Here is a 22,608-nt window from a genome sequence, read left to right as displayed (position 1 = left end):
ATTTTGTCAGCGGATGTTTTGTGATCTCACTCAGCCTCAGCTGTAGAGTGGAGAATCAATGGGTCACGTTTCAACTATGGAAGTGGAGGTGCGCAAAGTGGCAATTGTTTAATTCACACTTGTGTTTGTTTGATTACAAGTGACAAGCATTACTACAGTGGTAAGCGTATACCACTGCTGTTGCCAAGCATTATAAGTCATCCTAAAACATGTAGCTGTAGAGTGTCGACTTATGGTGAGCAAAGCTTCTCTACAGAAGTACTCCAACTAAGAAGATGAACAAGAAGCTTGGAAGGAAGAAGTAAGAAAGGAGAAAAAGGAATAAAACATTGATGACCGCAATCTAAATCTAAATGCTCGCACAATTGATATCAAGTTTTGATCGCTCTTTTAACTTACCTTCTATTATCTTTTTTGCTCTCTCTCTCTCTCTCTCTCTCTCTCTCTCTCTCTCTCCAATCTTACCATCATTTTGTTCGATTTCTTTCACATATTGCTATTTATTTCGGGAAAATTATCTTTTTCTTATGGTATATATTTTGAACATTGAATTTACCTAATATAATCTTAAATATATGAATAATATGTGAATGAAACTTCTTTAACCCAATTAGAACTTAGTCAAGTATAGTCAACTCCTATCCTTTATCATCTCTACTTCTAAATATTAACCTTGGGATGATTGCTCTGTTAACCTTGTCGATTCTAAACCATTAGTTTAAAATGTCTAAATTAAAGTTAACAATAATACACTTATCAAACCCTTATAACTCAATATTATCGAGATAAATACTTCAATTAAAATGGTACATAATAATATCAAAAGTTTAGTTAAAATGGTACATAATAATATCAAAAGTTGATAAATACTTCAATTAGCCCATAAGTGTTTGATCAGAGTAATAATATTAATCAAAGCTAACAAATAAGTCAATTATCGAATCAAGTAAGAACATGATAAATAATATCATAATGATCTAGCATTAGATGTGAGGAGAGGTTTGAGTATCAATTGACTATCTATGTACGAAGTCAGATGAAACATCACATCATGAAGTCATTACTCAACCTATGTGTATTATATTAGAATGTGTTTATGCTTGAAGTTATAAGTAGGAGAGATTAACACTCTTAAACTTAGTCCAATAGATATGTTATGCTAGTAACTTAGATTAATAAGTAATTTATTAGATCAAACCAATTAGATATAGACATTGCGAAAATATAATCAATTTCTTATTGAAATTAGAGTTAATCATTGCCTACAATCGAAGAAATAGGTAGAGTTGTACTAGTTTCAAGATTCCTCAATCATGATACTCGGAGGTGCTATCTTTCGATGATTCCATCACCACTATGAACGATACATGTGAGTTTTCCATGCCACTTTCTTGAATAGGCCAATCATCTCGTAGCTAACCACAGTCGCAGCATCATGGAATGAGGAACCCTACCAAAAGAACCAAAGATTTTTGCGTCAATGAATCTTAATTTCCTTTGTGCTTTGGATGTTCGCTGTTGATAGTGTGAAGTTGTTCGAGATTATACTCCACCAAGAATCCCGACCAATGGATCATTGCAGAAATCCACTGGTGTCAACCCCGTCATGCACAGTGTTCTACAGTGTTTTGCCATCTTTTGCTGTCACATCCCATTTGATCCCTCTATAAAAGTGTAGCCATCGATCTCCCATTTCGTCACGGTCCACTCGCTACTCTCTCTCCATATACATACATATCTGTGCTTCATGGAAGATAGAGTCCATGAAATCGTGGAGAGTGTGGAGAGCTTGGTAAGGTCATGTGCTCCCTTCTTCCTCGCGTCCATGGCTTTGCTTTTAGGGTTCCTGGTTTACTTCTACGCACCATACTGGAGAGTGAGAAGAGTGCCCGGTCCTCCAACAACGTTTCCTCTTGGCCACATTCCTTTCCTCGCCAAGCACGGGCCAGATATCTTGAGAGTGTTTGCTAAGAACTACGGGCCAATCTTTAGGTAAACATGCAAGACTCTCCCTTGTCATTTCACCAAGCAACATGCACACGTAGAGCAATCTCAAGTATACGAGTGGGAAAATAATCTCTGGTGTTGAAGGCTATAAAGTCGATGATGTTGAACTCGTTAATGATCAGATTTCATTTGGGAAGGCAACCACTAGTGATTGTAGCAGATGCAGAACTCTGCAGGAAGGTGGGGATTAAGAACTTTAAAGACATAAGGAATAGAAGCAGCCCTTCGCCTGCAACTGGGTCGCCTCTACTTCAGAATGGACTCTTTCTTTTAAGGTACCGTACCCCCTTCTCTCGTATATATATAATGCTAGTCTTCTGGAGTGTAGTTGGAGAAGATGGACCTTATCGGGAAGGTCAACGAAGTCAATAGGGAAGCTCATCTTGTCAATTATGTTTGTCTCAATTAATATCAATATAGATTCATGACCTTATCGGATTTGGACATGTATCCAAGATCCATTTGATTCAAATCCGACGCAGTAATATTGCTATCTGAAGCACACACAAACGAGCACAGTCTCTATATAGAGTAAAAGAATGAATGCTTTGACTTCAAAGGGACTCGAGGTGGACTTCAACGCGAAACATCATCACCTCCCTCTACCAACCCGCCCACCTCGCAAGCCTTATCCCCACCATGCACCACTATGCCACCTCCTTCTGCCACACCATCTCCACGATCCAACGCAACCGAGAAGACGTCCCATTCTCCGAGCTCTCCCTGCGCCTCGCCATCGACATCATCGGCAAGACCGCTTTCGGCATCGAGTTCGGCCTCCTCAACGACGACGACGACGATGATGATGGTTCCTGCTTCCTCCGGCAGCACACCTACGCCATCTCCTCCCTCAAGATGGACCTCTCCGGCTCCTTCTCCACGGCATTGGGCCTGATCGCCCCGGTGCTCCAAAACCCTTGCCGTGAAATATTCAAGAGGATCCCCGGCGCCGCCGACTACAAGCTGCACCAGATGAACCAGCAGCTGTGCGACAGGATCGACGCCATCATCGCGAAGAGGTCGAGCGAGATGACCCGAGAGTCCAAGGACTTCCTGGCGGCACTGCTGAACTCGAGACAGACGCGACTCGCCGAGAACCTCCTCACCGACAGCTACGTCCGAGCACTCGTGTACGAGCACCTCATCGCTGGGACGAAGACGACGGCCTTCACGCTGGCGATGACGGTTTACCTGGTCTCGCGACACCCAGATGTGGAGAAGAAGCTGGTGGAGGAAATCGATCGCTTTGGCCCCCGTGATCTGATCCCAACGTTCGACGACCTTCACTCCAAGTTTCCTTACCTCGATCAGGTAAGCAGCAACGCAGCTCGAGGTTGCCGCACGTACGCTGCAGGACGAACACAACACAAGCTGTTCTTGTCATGCAGGTGATCAAAGAGTCCATGAGGATGTACACAGTCTCGCCGCTGGTCGCAAGAGAGACGTCGCAGCAGGTTGAGATCGGAGGATACGTTCTACCGAAGGTGTCCTGCCGTCGTCCATGACAGAATCAGCTCGCTCATCCTGCAAGGGAACTAACAGTGGCTGCTTTCGCGCAGGGGACATGGGTTTGGCTTGCGCTGGGGGTCGTGGCCAAAGACTCGAAGCAGTTTCCGGCGCCGGACGTGTTCCGGCCAGAGAGGTTCGATCCGGCTCGTGATGAAGAGAAGCGAAGGCACCCGTACGCGCACATTCCATTCGGCATCGGTCCGCGCGCATGCATCGCCCAGAAGTTCGCCATACAAGAAGTCAAACTCGCGCTGATCCAGCTTTACCGGCAATACGTCTTCCGGCGCTCTCCCAAGATGGAGTTTCCGCCGGAGTTCCAGTATGGTCTGATCTTATCGTTCAAACGCGACATCATGCTCCGAGCAATCAAACGTGCCAATGATTAGATCAGCCAGTGATGCAAGCAAGCATGCATGTCGTGTAGTCAGCGTCTAAATAAGGCCAGTCTTGATGTATTATTATATGACTCATGATGCAAATTATGCCTTTGGAATTGGCTCTGTAATTTCATGTTAATAGTTAATATTTCTTGCTTTAGAATGTTGCTTGAATGTGAGGTGACAATGGAATCCATGCATAATTTTGATGCAGTATAGCTTCAGGTAAACAGAGGAATATGAAAGATGAGCTTTACTTTCTCTTTGAGAAGAATTCTATACATTAATTCCATCTGCTTATCTATGAGGGGAAAGAAAAAAAGAATGTGCTTACAAAAAGGTTGATCTCATTTTGAGAGGAACCAAAAAAGAGGGGGAAAAAAAGAAGTGAGATATGAATTATATCAGTTAACAAATATACAAGAAGATAAACAAAAGAAAACAATTAGTTGGCCAATGCATCGTTCCTTCATTCATCTTCAAGCACCAACCTTGAGAATCTGAACTACTAGGTGCCAAAAGTGGCTTGAAAACAGCTGCATCATTCCATGCTGCAATCTGCAAATAATTAGCACCGGCAATACCGATAAATCAGCAACGTCTGTGTTTCGAAAGAGTAAGAGAGATCGCCGGAGAAGGCAGGTGGATGCCAGCAAGTGAGGGGGATAGCATGATTCTAGAGTTGGGGCGAGGTGACGGGATCGGTCCATTGTTTCCGACAGGGGAAGGAATAGACCTCGGTGACAGGTTAACTTGCTCGAGCGCCTTAAACTGGAGATCGGTTGGGTAGTTCCGAACACACCTAATGCGAGGCCCAACCCCGGTTGTCCATTTGCGAAGATGATGGTTCACCGATTCAACAGTGGTCTCAATCTCATTGCCTTCATGGCACTCAGCTCTGAGAGAGTATGCAGGCCTCTCCTCTGCCTCACAGTCACTCAAATCTCCTGCATGATGTGTTGTAGATTCACCTTCTACCTCTACACCTTTATCGCTATCTGTCATTGAGTCACTCGTGGTCAACTTGAATGAAGGGTAGTCATCATCATAGCCAACTGGATTTCTCTGAAGAACCATGAACAATAATACATCAGTCTACTGTGAGATTTTTAAGATAAACAGAATGTTTATAAGAGATTTTCTCTTCCAGAAATACTAATATTGGAGGCTCAAAATACTTCCTACCACTTAGCCATATAAATGGTTGATGAGGAAAGGGATGCGAGAGATTTACCTTGACATCAGTGAGGTCAACATTGTTCTCTTCAAGGAAGCTGATAAATTCCCGGAAATTTTCTTCGGTTGGGAGGTAATGTCCACTGTGTGGCCAAACAGCCTACAGGAAAAAAGTCGCTAAAATTATCAGATAACAATTTTATGCTTATCGAAAAGCTATATATTTTAAAAGTTGATGACAGTTTCGCTGAGATGAGCAAATACATCAACAATTGGAAGATTGACTATACTCGACGATCAAGGTTTTCAGTTGGACATAATTTGTCGACCAATACCTTCAGAGTTCCCTCTTTCACAATCAATCTTCCTGCAGCTATCGTAGCTCCACCAGAAAGAAAACTCGAGTGTTGAAATGAGCCCTTCTTTTTCTGCCCATAAATAAAAAGGAGTTGAGAATTACAAGTCTGCAAACAGAATGCAGCTACAGGGGAAGATCTTAAAACCACACCAAAGAACATATTCAGGTAAGAAATAAGATCCCTTCAAGCTGGAAGGAGACAAGATTTCAGGAAAGAAGAATTACATGAAACGTAATTTATTTCACAAATAAGAAAATAGTAAACAAGGACATGATATACACCTGGCCCACGTACAATGCCCTGATTGTACTGAGAACAAATATCCATTTAGAACCTTCAGTAGTATCCACCAATGTTCTATTTTTCTTGTAGACTAGCTTTCCATCCTCCACAATGACTTCATAAGCCAGCCTCTCTTTCTGAAATAAAAATGTTGCAAAAATGAATTGTTGAATGTTCAGAATTTTAATTCAATGTTTAAGATTTTTTAACTGGCAAGGTATGTACCGGTCCAAGATATTTAACACATTCCTGCTGAAGCTTGTTTCTAGGACACTTTGCAATGTTAACTTCTTTGCCATCACCAATATCCAACCTTCAATTTTCCACCCAAAAATAAGTTCAGAACCAAAACAAGCTAAAATTTTTTCCATTAAGAAGGAAAAGAAACAGAAGTATGGATGTAAAAATGCAAGTGAGACATTCTTACCAGTAGAAAAATGGTTGTTTGCTCTCACTTTTAGTCCATATGTCGTAATACATATGCAGATTGTGCCCATAACGATGACGGGGATCAATCTGAAAGCAAAGACAAGAATGAGTATTCATTGCACTATCACTGCTAAATGTTGCACCTAAACCATAAGAGTTTATCCGAGTAGATGCCCTTTTAGGGGATTTGACTGTTACTTTGAGAAAACCAGTAATTTTTTCCTCTGTAATACATTTGGTTCACATCATAATACATTCACAGAATTTTTTAGATTTAGAAAAAAAAAGGATTGTAGTATGTCTTGATTCCCCCAAACCCCACATCCCTGTTTTAGATTTAATAGGCATAAAGCAGGAAACAGAGATAATTAACTTACAGCTTCAAGCCAGTGTCGGAGTGCCAGCTTCTGTGCATTGTTATTCTTGGACAAACCCTTGCCAACCTACAAAGAACCAAAAAAAAAATCACAGTGATTTTGTAACAGTAATAGCTTAAAAAGATCATAGCTTCCAGCTTAATAGTGATATCTTAACATAGAACTATAAAGGCAAAAACATTAGTGATTGGACTACCTTAGCCGCTCTTGTTAGTGCCCTAGCCCAACGTGAAGCTGCTGTTTCTGGCTTTCCACCGATGAAAAATGATACTGAGCTGTGTTTGAGAGAGGCAAAATCCAATGCCTTCCACCTGTAACCAAATGAATATTAAATAAAAAATGATCGGAAAATTACTAATCGATTGGTACAAACTAGTAATTAGAGAAGTATTGTTCTAGAAACTGACCATAATTCCTCGGCAACAACTGCACAATCTGCCAAATTTCTTCGAGTTCGATAACTCTTGTACACTTTTTGAAGCTTAACAGCTGCTGCATTGAGGTCTTTCGTAGGGCATGGGGACAACAAAGGACAGATTGCTGGGTTCAACTCAAGATCTGTATCATGTTTGGTGTGCTGTGCCAAATTAGGTTGCTTTTTGCCATCTTCCAGGTACTGATTCTTGGATGATAAATTAGTTTCCAGCTTTACCTGCTCGTGATGCCAATTTTTGAAGCTCAATGATTCTCTCAAAGAAGCACTCAACTCAGTGTTGGCATGTAATTCATTTTGTTTGCAGCTAGCTGATCTTGTGATTGTCTTGACATCCTCAGTTTCTGTCAAAGCAAAAATCTTGCTTCTCATGAGTTCAACCCATGAGCAGTTGAGCAATGAAAGATGTAAGCCCATCAATGTTACTTCAGCACTTTGATTTAGGTGTGTAGTCTCCTGGATAAATAGCCAAAACCTAGTCAGCATCCCTACTGTTAAAATAACAATGCATCATGTATTTGAAATAATATCTTCATTCAAAGTTTGAACTATAATAAGTTCAGAGTATCCTAGTACAAAAGATTCTAAAATTTCAAGTCAATAGCAAAAGATCTCCATATATTCTGCATATGAATCTCATTCCCAAAAGAAAATTTTCCTTATCAGCTACTGACAGAAACGGGCATTGTAGTGCATTGTAGTTAGCCAAATAGCTTAATTACTAGGCATTTATCGACCAAGATTGCTAGTGCGGAACTAATTTGCCACCAAAGAAACACCAGTGATTAGCTTCTAGCAAGCAAATGATTTCCATGTCTGATTGATTGGCAAAGACATAGATAGAAAGATGACCCCTAAATTCCCGAAATATACAGGGCTGGAAGGAGTGTGAACAGAAAAAGAACGATTATGATGAAAACATGAATACTAAAATATTGATCCTAAATGGAAGAGATTTATCTCTGCAAAACATTCACCAATTGCATAAAAGAAAGCTTAAAGCTTATTCTTCTGTCGACACCAGAAAATCCTGTATCCTCTAGAAAACCTATTCCATTATATTACCAAGCAGTTGAAACATTTGCAATTTTGAAACCCTACTTCGGCTACAAGAGGAGCAACTCAATGCACACCCCAAAAGAACACTGTATCAGAAACATCAATGACGCTTCTCTCAAAGAAAGAACAGGAAGGCGTAAAAATCAAATTTTTATCATGAAAAACACCTTCTTTCATCTTACCTCTGAATCCCTAAAGAGAATGTAAGTAACCCTGAGGTGAAGAGAAGCAGCACTCAACAAAGAGGGACACCAAAAATGCTGCAAGAACCGGAAGCGTGCAACCACCTGGCAGCCGATCGATTCCTATTTATACTCTGAGGATGGGCACCTCGATGTCGTCAGCCAAGACGAAATGAGTCGTAGGAGGCCCGCAGACTCAATAGAAAATGGACAAAAATTTCCAAAAGGACCACCAGGTAGTGAATTCTGGGCATAAATGGATTAGAGGCTGTTTTCTTGGTGGGAAAGATTCGAGGAGGGAGAGGAGATGTGGGAGGATATGGTCAGAAATTTCATAGTCAGGGTTTCACTGTCAAAGCAATGTGATGTCATGCTTTGAGGAAGTCAAACCGATGGTGTTGAGAACAATATTGTTTTTGACTGCTTCCAGCCTACCACCTCCCCAAGTAATCCCTGAGTCACTCGGTTGACCTTGTAATCAACCAAACCATCAATCAGGTGAAGCCTTGGCACCGACGGAAGTTCTGCAACATAGATCGAGAGTCGTCCGTGATCCACTCCTCTTGCACATCATTTCCAGCTTAATTACGTCCTTCCTGGTGGTGGTGTCTCCACCGAAGGATGCTTGACAGAGTCATACGAAGGATCAAGACATGCTTGGTACGGAGGAACAAACGATGCACTGACGCAGCGTCAAACCACGCGGCGAAGGCAACAGAGGTCTGCCCCACTCCGGTCCGTAGTTGCTTGTCAACCAAGTTCACTGCTGGCGTATAAAGTGGGGACGAACAGCTCAGCCCCTCAGAGACGGAGGCCAAGAAGATTGGAACGTGGTGTCGACTGAAATAGTCCACGTCTTTGCACGCTTTGACGTCGGAGGGGATGCTGCCGTTGACTCTGGAGAGGTAGGGATTAAGTGCCGTAATGGCTGATGTCAAGTAATATAACTGCTTGCAATTACTAGCATCTCTACCCTTTGACCTCTGAGGTCGGATCAACCGGCCCAACAACCGCATGCTGGTTTGCCTTCTCCGTTCAAACTAAGATAGCGAGCTGAGCAGCTACAGGATCGACCATGAGAGTCCCGCGATCAAAGGCTGTCCTCTATGTTTGCTTCGCTGTGGCTCTTTACAGAGAGAAGCTGTATCTTTGTTTACAGTTTCAATGTGTTTGAGCGCAAGCAATTCCATGGAATTTGAGCAGCAGCTGATCGAAGAAGCCACAGATGCAGATACTGAAACTGTAGCCAATCACCGAAAAATTCTTCAAATGATTCAGTCGTACAAATGTTGTCAGCCATGAGACCCTTTATACAAGAGACTAAATAGAATGTGAAGCATTCCAGGACAAAATTTGAAACAGAACAGATCCATCACACCAAAGTTCATTTTACAGCAAGACCAAGAACAAAATGTTCCCAGTGCAGGAGTCAGCAAAAGGAAGCCATAGGAAATGTAGGAGATACAGCACAATGTATCATCTTTGTGTTGGTACAATGCCGACCGATGTTGATGATGATGAGGAAGACAAAGCAGACTTGTTGAATTCCTCCTTGTCCTCGCTGAATGCTCTCGACAGGGCATCCTGCAGTTCCAAAAATCTCATCCTCTTCTCTTCTGATGCATCATGCTGAAGATAAGCAAAATCTGTCGAGTCATCATCCATGATCTTATTGATAACCGCTGAGCACCGGGGAAAAAAGCGCTTCCCGAGTTCCACTGTTACGTGCCATTATCGACTTATATCAGTTGAATGTTGAAGGGCACTTAGAATCCAGAAAACTAACCAGAAAATAGAAAAATATGGCATATTACAATGTTTTCTCGATATGGCAGTCGATTCAACTTATCTCATACAAACAGTAGGTTATCGATTGTATGATGAATCAGCTACAGAAGCATGAAACTAACACTACAGTGTGAAATGATATCTGACCAACTTGTTACCATGTTCGATTGAATGAAAGTGGAAATTAAGTCAAATGAAAGCCATATTTTTCAAAAGATTGTAGCAAGTAATGTGCCTCATTCAGTCTAGAATAGAGGAAAACAGTAATTTAAATGAAAGGTAAACTTTTCAGATGATTATGACAAGCTTTGTTTCTCATTAAATTTGTCGAAGAGCACTAGTCTTAAACCTTCATTTAGCTTGCTAATAAGCATTTAACATCAGTAAGATTCACCTCATCTTTCGGAGTATCTACCACCACATTGCATCTTGAACCATCAACTTGATTGCCTCATTATGAATTGTTACTCGCAGCTAACGATATATTTTTTGACTTGAAAGGATCAAGCTATGAAAAGACTTTGAAAATGGAACAAAATGCTTGAAGGAATACCTGTTCTGGAAAGTGCTCTCATACGTGCTAGATGCTCTTCTTTGATCGTGAATGGTGTTTCATTTAGATCCGCTGAAGTTCTTTGATTTCCAGTAGAATGGCTAGTAGTAGACCCTAAGGTAAATTCTAATGTGCCATCAACTCGAGCAATGTCCATGGCAACCCTTGCCTCCATGGGGAATAATAATCTTGCAAGAGTGACTGCACAGTGACAAAACAATAAAAGAAATTAGAGAAAACAAATGTGTAATGAACAAATTCTAAAACTTTATATGCTACATAATAATTTCAAAGTCACGAGTTGGTGTTATGGAGTAAATAGCTAGAATTCTATAAGATTCTGACTATTGTACCATACTGGTGTACCGATCAACTGTCGGTATGGTACGTACCGAGCTATACCGAGCATATCGACACACGATACACTAAGGTGTACTGATGTACCGCCCATACCGAGCGGTACGGTATGGTATTGCAAACCATTAACTTTTTTACCATAATTATGATCTTTAAACTGAGCATCGCTCCCTAGGCATCTGAATTTCTTGAAAAATAAGTTGGAAAAGGGGGATCTGCCTAATATTACACCGATCATACATATTGTTAATTAGCATCTTATAATTCAAAATACAACAAGATATGCAACAAGAGCTAAGATTGCAACAGTGTAAGTATAGATTTCGACCACAGAAAACCTTGCGATTACATAAATACATAACTTGAAAGCATCCAACAAAGGCGACGTGGATGTGAATAGGAAGCACTCATGCGTCACACAATGATGATCTGAATTGGAGGTTTGATTAGAAGAATTGAAAACAAACTAGAAACTTGTACACATTGTATGTGATCATGCTGAGCTCAATAAAACAAAAGTGATAGAATATATTTTTTTAAGTAATTTCTAAAATTTTGTTGATAGCTAAACTCAATTTTTAAACTCAATAGGTTGAATATCCAATTGTAAGCGTACTTGAAAAGGATTGAAATACCAATTTTGTAGCTTCGGAACAGACTGAATATGCTTCAATATAAATCACAAAATATAACTCCAACCAAGTTTAAGGTGATGACCAATAGATAATTACCTTTTTAAGTTGCATTACTGCATCATCAGAAAGATCACAAAAAACCAATCAAGATGAAAGGATATACATGCAACAAAAGTATCTACCTTTAAAACCAAGGTGTAAAAGAAAGAAAAATAAAATAAAATCATTCACATGAAGAAGTCATGTGATATACACAACTAATTTATTGTGTTACTCAGGTTCTTTTGCATTCAACAAAGTGTTGCAAAGACATAAATTACTTCCAGGCACATATGTAAGCACTCAATGCAGCAAGGAAATTAAAGAAAAAGAAAACAATTTAGTAGCTATGGGTCTGAAAAATCTCAAAAACTAAAAAAGTCAATTTTCTCATTAGGCACCAAAGGATCGAGTAATGCCATACTTGTGGATAAATATTTGATGCAAAATCACAGCCTTGATAATACATAGACAAACAAACAAATTCATGAACCAATGCAACAAAAATATACACATGCATGCATGCGCACACACACATGCCTATATGACAAGGAGACACTTCTTTTTCAGATTTGATTATCATGTATCTTTATCTTCTGATCCCTCCTGACTCTATATAATAACGAAATGATAATGATCATGATGCTGATAAAAATTATCATTAATCATTCTTTCCAACATCACTGACTACTTTCATCTGATCATGCTATATTTGCTGATCTACAAAGTCATATTTTTCCTTTCCTGAAGTCTACTGCTCAATATAGGTTGACATAGCTGGAACAGATATCCCAGGCTAAATGATACTTCATGGGAAGATCTGCTAAAGAGATTAAGTCTTTTTATAATAGATTGCTTTTTCTTGCAAGCATTTGTTGATGCTTCAGAGACTTGATGATTCTAGATTTTAATGCTCATGAAGAGAATATGACAAAAAATTGAACACACTAAAGCCTTAGCTGCCTAGAAGTGAATTGAAAACCACAACATAATTTGGGTGTAAATAATTAACAATTGCCCATTTATGTTCAATCTAGTAAGGCACAAAGGAGAAAAAGCTCTGTGACTATTAGAAACAAAGCAAGGTAATATTAGGTAGGAAACAAATGAGATCACCTCGATTCTCAAGGTATAGTAATCTTCCCCGCAAGTCATCACCAGCTATTGCGAGAAAAGCAGAAGCTTCTCCTACTTGCGGATCTCTTCTTTCAGCTTGCTCTAATATCTCGATGCACAAACGACTCTTGGGAGATGCTTGTCCTTCTTCAGTTGACTTGAGGTACTCCATGGACTTGGTGTGTCTCTTTGAGATCTGAACTGCTTTCCTTCCATCTAATGTTAGATCAGAAGTTCTAGCTCCTTTTGTTAGTAGCGACACAATGATCTTGGGTTCCTTACGCATTGCAGCAATGTGAAGCACTGTATAGCCTCTGATGTTTCTATGGTTAATATCTGCAAGTTCAAGATCTAATAGCTCTGTTGTAACCTTTGAATCACAATATGCCACTGCATAATGCAAAGCACATGCATCATCTAGTGTTGTATTCCCCTCCTTCAACAGCATTCTTACTAAATCAACATCATCATTATCGAGAGCCCCATGTATTCTCTTGACATGTTTATCAGAAAAATTGATGCTTTCAGGTCCTACTGTTCCCAAATTCAAGCGTGAATCCATGATTTGCTTGACAATATCAGGAGTCATCGTCTTCTCAAGCGTAATGATGTCCAGGTCTGACTTAACTGCAATCTCTATGCATTTGTTGAATAATTTGGCACAAGAGCTATCACACAGGTTAGCGACAGAGAGGATTACCGGAATGTCATCTATAGACACCTTGTCAAGAATATCAAGAAGGTGTCGCTGCAATGAAACAACTGGTCATTGACCATCATTTGAAAGTAGTCCTAACAAATAAGCATACAAATCTATGATACGACTATCAGTAAAAAATGAAGGAATTATAAACTCAGCTGTCGTGACAAGACATATCAAGAAAAATTGCATCAAGATGACAGCCACATAGAGCTAGTTTAAGATCACAATAGGAGGCCTAAAACATGCTCTGATAATCATGGAAATATTGTACGAAAACCAATCAAAAAATTGATGATATCGTTCATCATCTTAAGTTTTAATTTCTCTTCTTAGACAAAATCAAATACAATAACAACTCATTTAAGAAGGTGATATGTAAAGTTGGCATAAGCCAACTGGAAGATGTCAAACAGAGGAGAAGCCACAAGTGAAATGGTTATATATGTTGTAAAAATTGTAGTTGTGTTTTGTCTCTGTAGACTCCCATAATTTTACATGATGTAAAGTTTGCATAAGCCAACTGGAAGATGTCGCTGCAAAGAGAGGACCTATCGCAGGATCTTGGCCAGTAAGAAAGATCTATCATTGCTAGCATATAACACCTCATACATTACCAGGAAGATCTGTCCTCCTAGTTGTAGTTTATGCTCATATGACTAGAAAACGTACATCTTCAAGACAGCAAATTAAGTACCAGATGACAAGAAACAGACGGATAGCCTAAAGAAATGATCAGAGTACCCTCAGATGAGGTTTGGATGAAGTTGACCGCCCATCAATCCACCAAGACTCCATCAAGAACGCATTTTTATCATGATTCATTTCTTGACACCCACCTAAAACCACAACCACCTTGAGAAGGAAACAGCAAAAGGGAAGAAAGGGTCACCTGGAAAAGGCTGACCAGCTCGGAGATTTGGAAGACGAAGGAGGCGTAGAGCACTTCGACCATGAAATCGACCACCGGCCGGCACGCCTCGTGCCGGCACTCTTCGTCCACGCACATGCACACCTCCTTGGTCAGCGGCGCCACCCTCCCTCTGTAGAGGTACCCGAGCACCGTCACCAAGGCGTCGTAGCCGACCACGAACCCGCTCACCAGCTTCCACAGCTCCAGCCTCACCGGCGCCAGCGCCCCCTCCCGCTCCGCGAACACCTCCCGAAAGAAGGGGCTCCGCGCGGACAGCACGCACCGGTGGACTCCGACCTCGCGCGCCGGCGCCCCGCCGTCCTCGACAGCGATGCGGGCGTCGGCGAACAACTCGAAGTCCGGCGACTCGAATGCGGCACCAAGGTTGTCAGATAAGCGGCGGAGGGCCTCCACATCGGCAGCGGGGTCGGGCGATGCGCCGCCGGCGAAGTGGACGCTGCGGCTGATGTCGGAGACGGAGAACGCGGGGGCGGCAGTGAGATAGTTGTCTTCCATATCCCGCCGTTATACCGCTTTCCGTTGTGCGGCGCGATATCCATAGGATACCGTACACCGTATAAAATGAGAACGTAAAAAAAAAAATATTATTAACTCTGATTAGTATTCCAATCTTATATTTTAAAAAATAATGTGAAATATTTAATCTTAATTCTCTTTGCATCGTTAATTTTATCGAAGAAAAAAATCACATATTATTGTCATGTATATTAATGAAAAGAATAAAATTATAATTTTATTATATTTTAAATTATTAATTTTATATAAACTTCTCGTTCATCGCTCGTCGCACTTGTTGACTCGACGCTCGCCCGTCGCACCTTGATGTCAAAGAGTTTACTTCGAGCAAACGTCGAGCAAGCAAGTGCGACGAGTGAGCGAGTGCAACAAGCTACATGCAAAAAGTTTATATAAAATTAATAATTTAAAAGATAATCAAATTATATTTTTATTCTTTTCATACGTAATAACACATACGATTTTTTTATCGATGAAATTAACGACGTAAGAAGAATTATGGTTAAATATTTCACTCTCGTAAATGTATCAACCTTATGCTATTTTTTAAAATATAAGAATCGAAATGCTAATCATAGTGAACTACATGGATAATATGTAATTATGCTACGTAAAAAAAAATAGAGATTAAGAAGAAAATTAAGAAATATTAAGATGAACTGTGACGGTGGATGTTTATTAGCACTTTTCTAATGCTCTACTGCTTGGAGTTGAATGTTTATCAGCTAATAAATGGAATCAATTTTATACACATTATTTTTAATTGGCTTGAATGTCATTTTGTTTGCATGTGAAGCTTAGTGGGAAACTATTAATGAATGCATTTATGTCCCCACCAAAGCATTCGGTGTTAATTAAAGACAAAGGAGATGAGGTTGTGAAGATGAGATGCTGAAATGGATGTGATTTGGGAAATAATTAATGAACAATTTGAGCTCCCTAAAGTCAAAACATGGGGATAGGCGGCAGAGTAAGAATATAATACAAAAGGAATGGTGATTAAGTGAGAGGTGGGGTCATAATTAACCTCACCACTTTGTTTCTTAGTGCAAAAATTAGCCCACAATGAGGACACAAACACTGACTTCTTATGGCTTTGCTTCATGTAAACTCTTTGATACAACCAAGAAAAATCTCTCTCTAGTGCTATATATATACACACATATATATATATATATATATTATATTGAGTGGATGATGGAATGGCAATTTAAGATGCAAGCAAGTTGGGGGAGGTTTGGGACAGTAAGAAACACCCAACCTTTTTAATACACCAACAATTAATCAAAGGGTGTAATTATGGACCACTTTTTTTATGGGCTAATGAGTGGATTATATGTTTAAGTTGCACTCTTGGGTTCAAATCAGATTGGCAATATAGTTAAATAGATTAGGTTTATATTGAAATGTTATGTATGCCAAGTATATGGGTCAAGGACATGTACTATATTCCCCTTTGTCTCACTCAAAATGGCAAGTTGGAGTAACTGAGGTCCAATTGATTAGATCATTTATGAATGCTTCACAATAATTAATTACCTTTAGGCTGTCATGTTTCATGAATGACAAATATAATGTTTCAATGCTGGGGTGCCAAATAGCAATTATATGGTCTACATGAGATTAATAATAACAACAAGAACAAACAACATTATCAGAATATATAAACATAATTTAAAAAGTATATGTAACATAAAATGAAGAAAAAAAAAGTGAAAGACTAAATGGCTTGTGTTGTCAATCTCCAAAACTTTGTGGCATTAGATGTACACCTAATGACTTTAGGATTTATAATAGCATTGCTAACCATGGTTAAAAAAACTTACTCAAATTTTCCACCTGTTACATCATTGATGAACTCAAATATTTTCATTTCATCGTAATGATCAAGTAGTATTATAAGACTTGAGACTAAAAGAAAATAGCAAATTAAATTAAATTTTGTGGGTAGATAGAAGTTGGTATGAGAATTTTAATAAAATTAAAAGTCCTTAATATGAATATAGTCAAACTCTTGCAGTGAACCTTCCTATTTGGAAGTAATCCAATTCATTATAAATAAAAAAGAATAAAGAAAAATTTTGATAAAAAAAGACCTAGAGATCTCAATTTCCTATTGTCATTTGTATATTCCACTTTATAACGTTAATGTCGATGCCAATAACGTCATTCATCATCTATATATCTCGAATTATAAACAATAGGTTAACAGGTCCCTCGAAAATGACTCATCACATCGATGCTGGAACGTGATGCCAAGTAGGCAAGAGTTATCTTTTTATTTTGGATCAATAGAAGTAACAAAATTAGTTCAAGAATAAAGAATTATATTAGCAACTTGGGATACAGTAACATTTTCAAAGAATGAATTAGAATTAATAGACAGTATGACTATAAATAAATAAATATTATTTATTTACAAGAGATTAAATAAGAAAAAGTTCTAGAGATATTGATAATACCATATTTAAAATTTGATATATTAGAAAATTTTAAGACAAAAATGGTATAGGAATTATTTTTTATAAGGATTTTAAGAATAATATATAAAAAGATTTAAAGATAGAATTATAATTCTAAAATTTACGAAAGGAGAAAATATTTTGAATGTTATTAATGCTGATGTCCCTCAAGTCGGATTGGATAATCAAACCAAAATAAAATTTTAAAAAAGCTTAGATGATATCATTTAAGGAATGTTTATAATCGAAAAACCTATAATTGGAGGAAATTTGAATTATCATGTAGAGAAAACATATAGTAAATATAAATTGGTACTTTGTAAGAAATAAAGATGGTGGTATGATTTTAGATTTTATAACTCTATATTCTTTTATAATTATAAATACTCACTTAAAAAAAATAAATATTTAATTACTTATAAGAATGGTTACAACTATAACTAGATAATTTTTTTACTTACTAGAAAGGTAGATAAAGTTATTTGTAAGAATTGTAAAGTTAGGTTGATGGCATTAGATATTTACTGTAAAATATAGAAGACAAAAATATTTGAAAAACTTAATATGACTATTTGGTGAAATTTTAAAGATGATAATATAAATATTTTTAAGAATAAGATAGAAAGAGAGCTAATTTGAAGAGGATAATATTAATATTATTTGGACTATGATACCTAATAAGATTAGAAAGTTAACAAAAGATATTATTGATCAAATTCGAGGTTGAGGTGTAACCTTAAAACAAAGAGCTGATGGTGGTATGAAAAAAGATGATAAAATTATTTTTATAAATTATTTAATAAATATTTCATAAAATATTTTGATTTAACAATAAATAATAGTGGTAGAGTTAATAAATATATATTTATTTATAAAAGTAGAGTTAATGAAGTAAAATATATATTAAAAAATATAAAAATAGAAAAGATTATGGGACCTCCAATCACCTAGATTTTAGATGAAAAGCAATTCCCCATTGGTAGCAAATAGTTATCCGTTAAGCAAAGAAAATATTATTATAAGAAGTAAAAAGATTATGCGTCTATTGTTAAAAGAGGGGTCAACTACCTATGCAACTTTCCTAATTAAATGTCGTCACTGTATAGATAACTCTTATTGTGAAAAGAGTTATTACTCTATAATTGATGGGTAGAGCCAAAGAGTGTGATGCTATTCGTAGTGAGATTTGAAAAAGTTTTTGGGATAAGAAAATAGTTTGGTTAGCTAGCTTATTTAATAAAATCATAATATTCAAAAGATATGAAGAAAGAATTTCTTAATGCCAATTTACAAAAATAAGGATAATATATAAAATTATTCAAATTATAGAAAAATTAAAATCATGAGTAATGAGATATTGAGAAAGAGATGGAAAGTAGGATAAGACTTTAAACAAATATCTTTGAAAATTGATTTGATTAAAATCCGCATTAAATTTTTAACTTTTCACATTAATAATGAATGAACTTGCTAGTCACTTACCCCCTACTAACAAAATTATTATCTTAGTTGATACGAGCCTAAGTAAAATTAATTATAAATTTGAGTCATGAAGATAAGCCTTGAAAACTAAAGGTTTAGATTAAGTAAAACTAAGAATGAATATATAAAATATAATTTTAGTAACTCTAAAAGTAAATAAATTAATAAAATATAATTTTATTAATTTGAGTGTTGGGTAATTAGAAAAATATATATACAAAAAAATTTATGTTGCCAAAGTAAGAATATTGAGATGGATATATAAAATAACTAGGAAAAATAAGAAAATAAATATATTTATTTGTCAACAATCATACATCGCTTTAATAGAATATAAGATAAAAGAAAATCGTTTGAGATAATATGAATATTTATTGAGAAAATATCTAGAAGTTATAATAAAAAGAGATAAAATAATTAATATGAATGATATGAAGAGAGATAAAAAAAAGACTTAAAAAGAATTTAATAAAAATTTAAGTCTTTAAATATAACTAAGTCTACGACTTTTTACTAATTTCAATAATAACAAAGAATCCATCTTGTCGATCTCAAATCATTATAATTGATAATTTTATTGTTTTATTATCATCGTTGTATTTGCATCTCCCACGAATCACCCAACAGTTCTTGCTGATTAGACTCATTAAATTACAATTTCCACAGCGTAATTGAAGCCACTCACTCCCAAGGAAATACATCACATCTAATGAACTTAGTATTCAATTGCCAATCGACCCTAACGTGGCATTTATGTGCATCCAAACAACTCTCCTCTTTGACCTTAGAACAGTAAGGTCAACCTATTTCCATAGCATTGTAGATAGTATAAAAATACTTTTTACTCACATTGACGTGAAGAAAAGAGAGTTGAAAGGCTATTTAAGATCAATAGCAGTGAAATTAGTGTCAATATCGCATCTGAATGTATTTAAAAGTATCAAATCACTCTTTCTAAACACAAACCTTATATTGCTAAAGATGATAATAGTGGTAAGAGATAAATATGTTTTAGATGATACCTATTACCAAACCAATATTTTTCTTTCAAATTTCCAATAGTTCAGACATATAGCTGAATCTGAAATTAGTGACTGGATTTCAATAGAATCATAGACTACTATACATTATTTTGTTGGAGATCCTAGAATGTTACAACAATGAATATATTACTCATTTATCTTCCTTGTCATAAAAGCAACATTTATTGAGTATTATTGATCCTAGCAAGCTTGGGAAATAAATAACTAGGGTTCATTATTGGTGTTTGATAGCCAATGCATGCATGTGCATGAGTCAAAACTGGGTTAATTGTCACCAATTAATTAGGGTAGGGTCTTATTTTATGTATCATCATGTGGTCAAGTGGAACCACTGGTTTGGTGCATTGTGGTGGCTCTCTACGTGCCCAGTTTTCTCCCACCATCATCCATCTTTCATTGCATGCATCTCCTCCCCGACCTAGTAAGCTATACAAGTACTCAAAGCACTAAAAGATTGGCACTGTGTCTCACTCATCATGAGGAACAACTATGAACTGTTCAAGAGTCTATGCTTCTGTTACTGATGCATTGATGAGTTCGGAAAATATTGTCTATATTATTATTAATAAACACATTTTCCTTGCTTGTGGGTAATTGTAACCCTAAAAACATAGAAATACTATAAATGTTCTGAAACCGACATTTTAGTCAATATGACGTCTAGAGAGAGACAATACACATAATTGAACAAATATTATATATATATATATATATATATATATATATATATATTATAGTAACTTAAAGGAACTACAAGTGTGATCAAAGACGAGCACTTACCCCGACTCATTTACCTCCGCTGTGGATGGGAATCCATGTGGGACCCATACACAGATAATCGGGTCCCACCGATGTCCTCGGTGAGAGGGAAAATGAGTACGGAAGTAATGGGTGCAGCTACCTGTTTACCTTTGCCACCACGGCAATCCACGTCAACGATCCCACCCGCTTTCACCGGATCCGTCGCCCACAAGCAACGCCTACCCCCATGGATGACGTCGTCGGAATCACACGTTGGGACCGCCCATTGGTCCAAACTTGTGTGCGCCGAAAGCGTCGGGCGCATCTCATCAAAAGCCCACATGCTTTCCCGTTGCGTCGTCCACGACGTCGAGCATGATCGGATCCGCACCGTCCATCCGGCGACCAATCAGCGCGGCCGAGCATTTACCGCCCCCACCGTCTTCTACGCGCGCGTGGAGCCCGTCGCATCGCACGTGTCGATTGGGGGGCACCTGACGTCACGATCCGGGACGTCCACGGGGCTACTGTGACGCGCGGTGTGGAGGTGACGCCATCGCGCGTACCCCAGTATCGCTCTCTCTCTCTCTCTATCTCTCTCTCTGCTGTTTGCCGTCACAGTGGCGGTGACGTCATCTACCACGTGACCCCGGACAGCACCGCCTCCTCCGCCCCATATGATCTTGTCTTCCTTACTCGCTTCTGATGGTATAAATTGGACGGTTCGTCTCCGTCCCTCTCCATCGAACCTCCTTTTCCGTTGGCTCTTCTTGGTGGGTGGTTCTCTTTGCGATCTCCGGCGATGGAGATAGCGGCGAGCTCGACGCAGGGGGGACTGGGGTTGGGAGGGGCGCTGACGATCGACGGGGGCGAAGCGCCAGAGAGGAGGATGGAACGGCTTTTGAGGGAGAGCCCGGTGGTGGTGTTCAGCCGGCCAGGGTGCTGCATGGCCCACGTCATGCGGCGGCTGCTGGAGGCGGTGGGGGCACACCCCACGGTGATCGTGCTGGAGGAGGGGGAGACCGCGCCGGGGCCGGCGGCGGCGGAGGTCATGCCCGCGCTATTCATTGGCGGGGCGGCCGTCGGCGGCCTCGAGGGGCTCATGGCGCTCCACCTCGGCGGCGGCCTCGTGCCGCTTCTCCGAGAGGCCGGCGCGTGACGCGGCCCGTCCAAGGCCAATATTGTAAATTTACGATATTTCCCTCTTTTCCCTTCTAAATTTGGGGGACTTGTAAGCCTCTTCCGATGCTCATATTTGTTTACCGCGTCACCTGTAACTGCCTTGTGAGAGAAAGCTTGTGTGACTCACTTTTGGGGCCATAGCTGGGTGAGTTCACAAGGCAGGTAGATGATAGGGTAAACGTCGGCGAGTAAGAAAAGGAATTCATGATTGTAAATACACGAGGGCGTCGTCGGGTGGCTTAATATGAAATGGTGACAAAGGAAGGGTTTAAAGGGAAAAAAAGGGTTTAAATCGTTTAAAGCGTTTATTTTCCTATAAAATATACGTATTTTGGATATTACTTTCAGTATTCCCTTTTGATTTTCTCAAATAATAATCTTAATTTTAAAAAAAAACCTAAATTGCTCCGTATTTTTTTTTTGATATTTTTTGGTATCTTGATTACTATAATAAAAATATCATAAAATTTACTTAAAGTATTATAAATTAATCAAATAAAATTAAAATGTATTAGAGATTATTTGATTTAAATATATGTTTATAATCGTTTATCAACAACATCACTAAATAAAAATAAAAAAATTAATTTATTATAATATTTTGATCAACGTAATAAAAATACTATAAAGTCTACTTGAAAACATAGCATGTGATTCAAATGATTCCTGATCTCAACCAAACCAACCACAAGTCTAAAAATATGATATTATAATAATATATGAACAATAAAAATGAAAAAGGTGTAATATAATGTCACTAAAATAATAATAATAAAATCATAAGTCTAAATTACTTGGATATTATAATGTCACTCGAGAATTGTTTTACCCTTTGAAACGATGTAACTTAGGTGATGTTGTCTTGTCGGA

The 22,608-nt window shown here is 38.3% G+C and overlaps 4 protein-coding genes across 4 annotated transcripts; 2 read left to right on the top strand and 2 right to left on the bottom strand.

Annotated features, from left to right (window-relative positions):
* Window positions 1-1,723: 1,723 nt before the first annotated feature.
* Window positions 1,724-4,067, top strand: LOC135678523 (cytochrome P450 711A1-like). Its single transcript, XM_065191433.1, has 5 exons — window positions 1,724-1,992; window positions 2,130-2,282; window positions 2,568-3,318; window positions 3,396-3,491; window positions 3,567-4,067. The coding sequence occupies exons 1-5, from the start codon at window positions 1,748-1,750 to the stop codon at window positions 3,900-3,902; spliced, it is 1,581 nt and encodes a 526-aa protein (XP_065047505.1). The 5' UTR covers window positions 1,724-1,747; the 3' UTR covers window positions 3,903-4,067.
* Window positions 4,068-4,135: 68 nt separating this feature from the next.
* Window positions 4,136-8,349, bottom strand: LOC135678522 (IQ domain-containing protein IQM1-like). The gene is made up of 10 exons (XM_065191432.1): window positions 8,191-8,349; window positions 6,924-7,405; window positions 6,713-6,827; window positions 6,517-6,582; window positions 6,138-6,226; window positions 5,936-6,023; window positions 5,710-5,847; window positions 5,405-5,497; window positions 5,128-5,229; window positions 4,136-4,958 (listed from the first exon to the last, which is right to left on the bottom strand). The coding sequence occupies exons 2-10, from the start codon at window positions 7,364-7,366 to the stop codon at window positions 4,485-4,487; spliced, it is 1,608 nt and encodes a 535-aa protein (XP_065047504.1). The 5' UTR covers window positions 7,367-7,405; window positions 8,191-8,349; the 3' UTR covers window positions 4,136-4,484.
* Window positions 8,350-9,418: 1,069 nt separating this feature from the next.
* LOC135678521 (BTB/POZ domain and ankyrin repeat-containing protein NPR1-like) lies at window positions 9,419-14,827 on the bottom strand. Its single transcript, XM_065191431.1, has 4 exons — window positions 14,271-14,827; window positions 12,679-13,426; window positions 10,532-10,732; window positions 9,419-9,908 (listed from the first exon to the last, which is right to left on the bottom strand). Exons 1-4 carry the CDS (start codon window positions 14,805-14,807, stop codon window positions 9,667-9,669), a joined length of 1,728 nt encoding a protein of 575 aa, XP_065047503.1. The 5' UTR covers window positions 14,808-14,827; the 3' UTR covers window positions 9,419-9,666.
* A 6,026-nt stretch (window positions 14,828-20,853) lies between these two features.
* LOC103991226 (glutaredoxin-C7-like) lies at window positions 20,854-22,055 on the top strand. Its single transcript, XM_009410591.3, has one exon. The coding sequence runs from the start codon at window positions 21,359-21,361 to the stop codon at window positions 21,713-21,715; it is 357 nt and encodes a 118-aa protein (XP_009408866.2). The 5' UTR covers window positions 20,854-21,358; the 3' UTR covers window positions 21,716-22,055.
* The last annotated feature ends 553 nt before the right edge of the window (window positions 22,056-22,608 follow it).

Source organism: Musa acuminata, chromosome BXJ1-7, assembly GCF_036884655.1.
Source record: "Musa acuminata AAA Group cultivar baxijiao chromosome BXJ1-7, Cavendish_Baxijiao_AAA, whole genome shotgun sequence".
NCBI lineage: Eukaryota > Viridiplantae > Streptophyta > Magnoliopsida > Zingiberales > Musaceae > Musa > Musa acuminata.
Note: the sequence above shows the minus strand (reverse complement) of the source record. Positions and strands in the feature narration are given on the sequence as shown.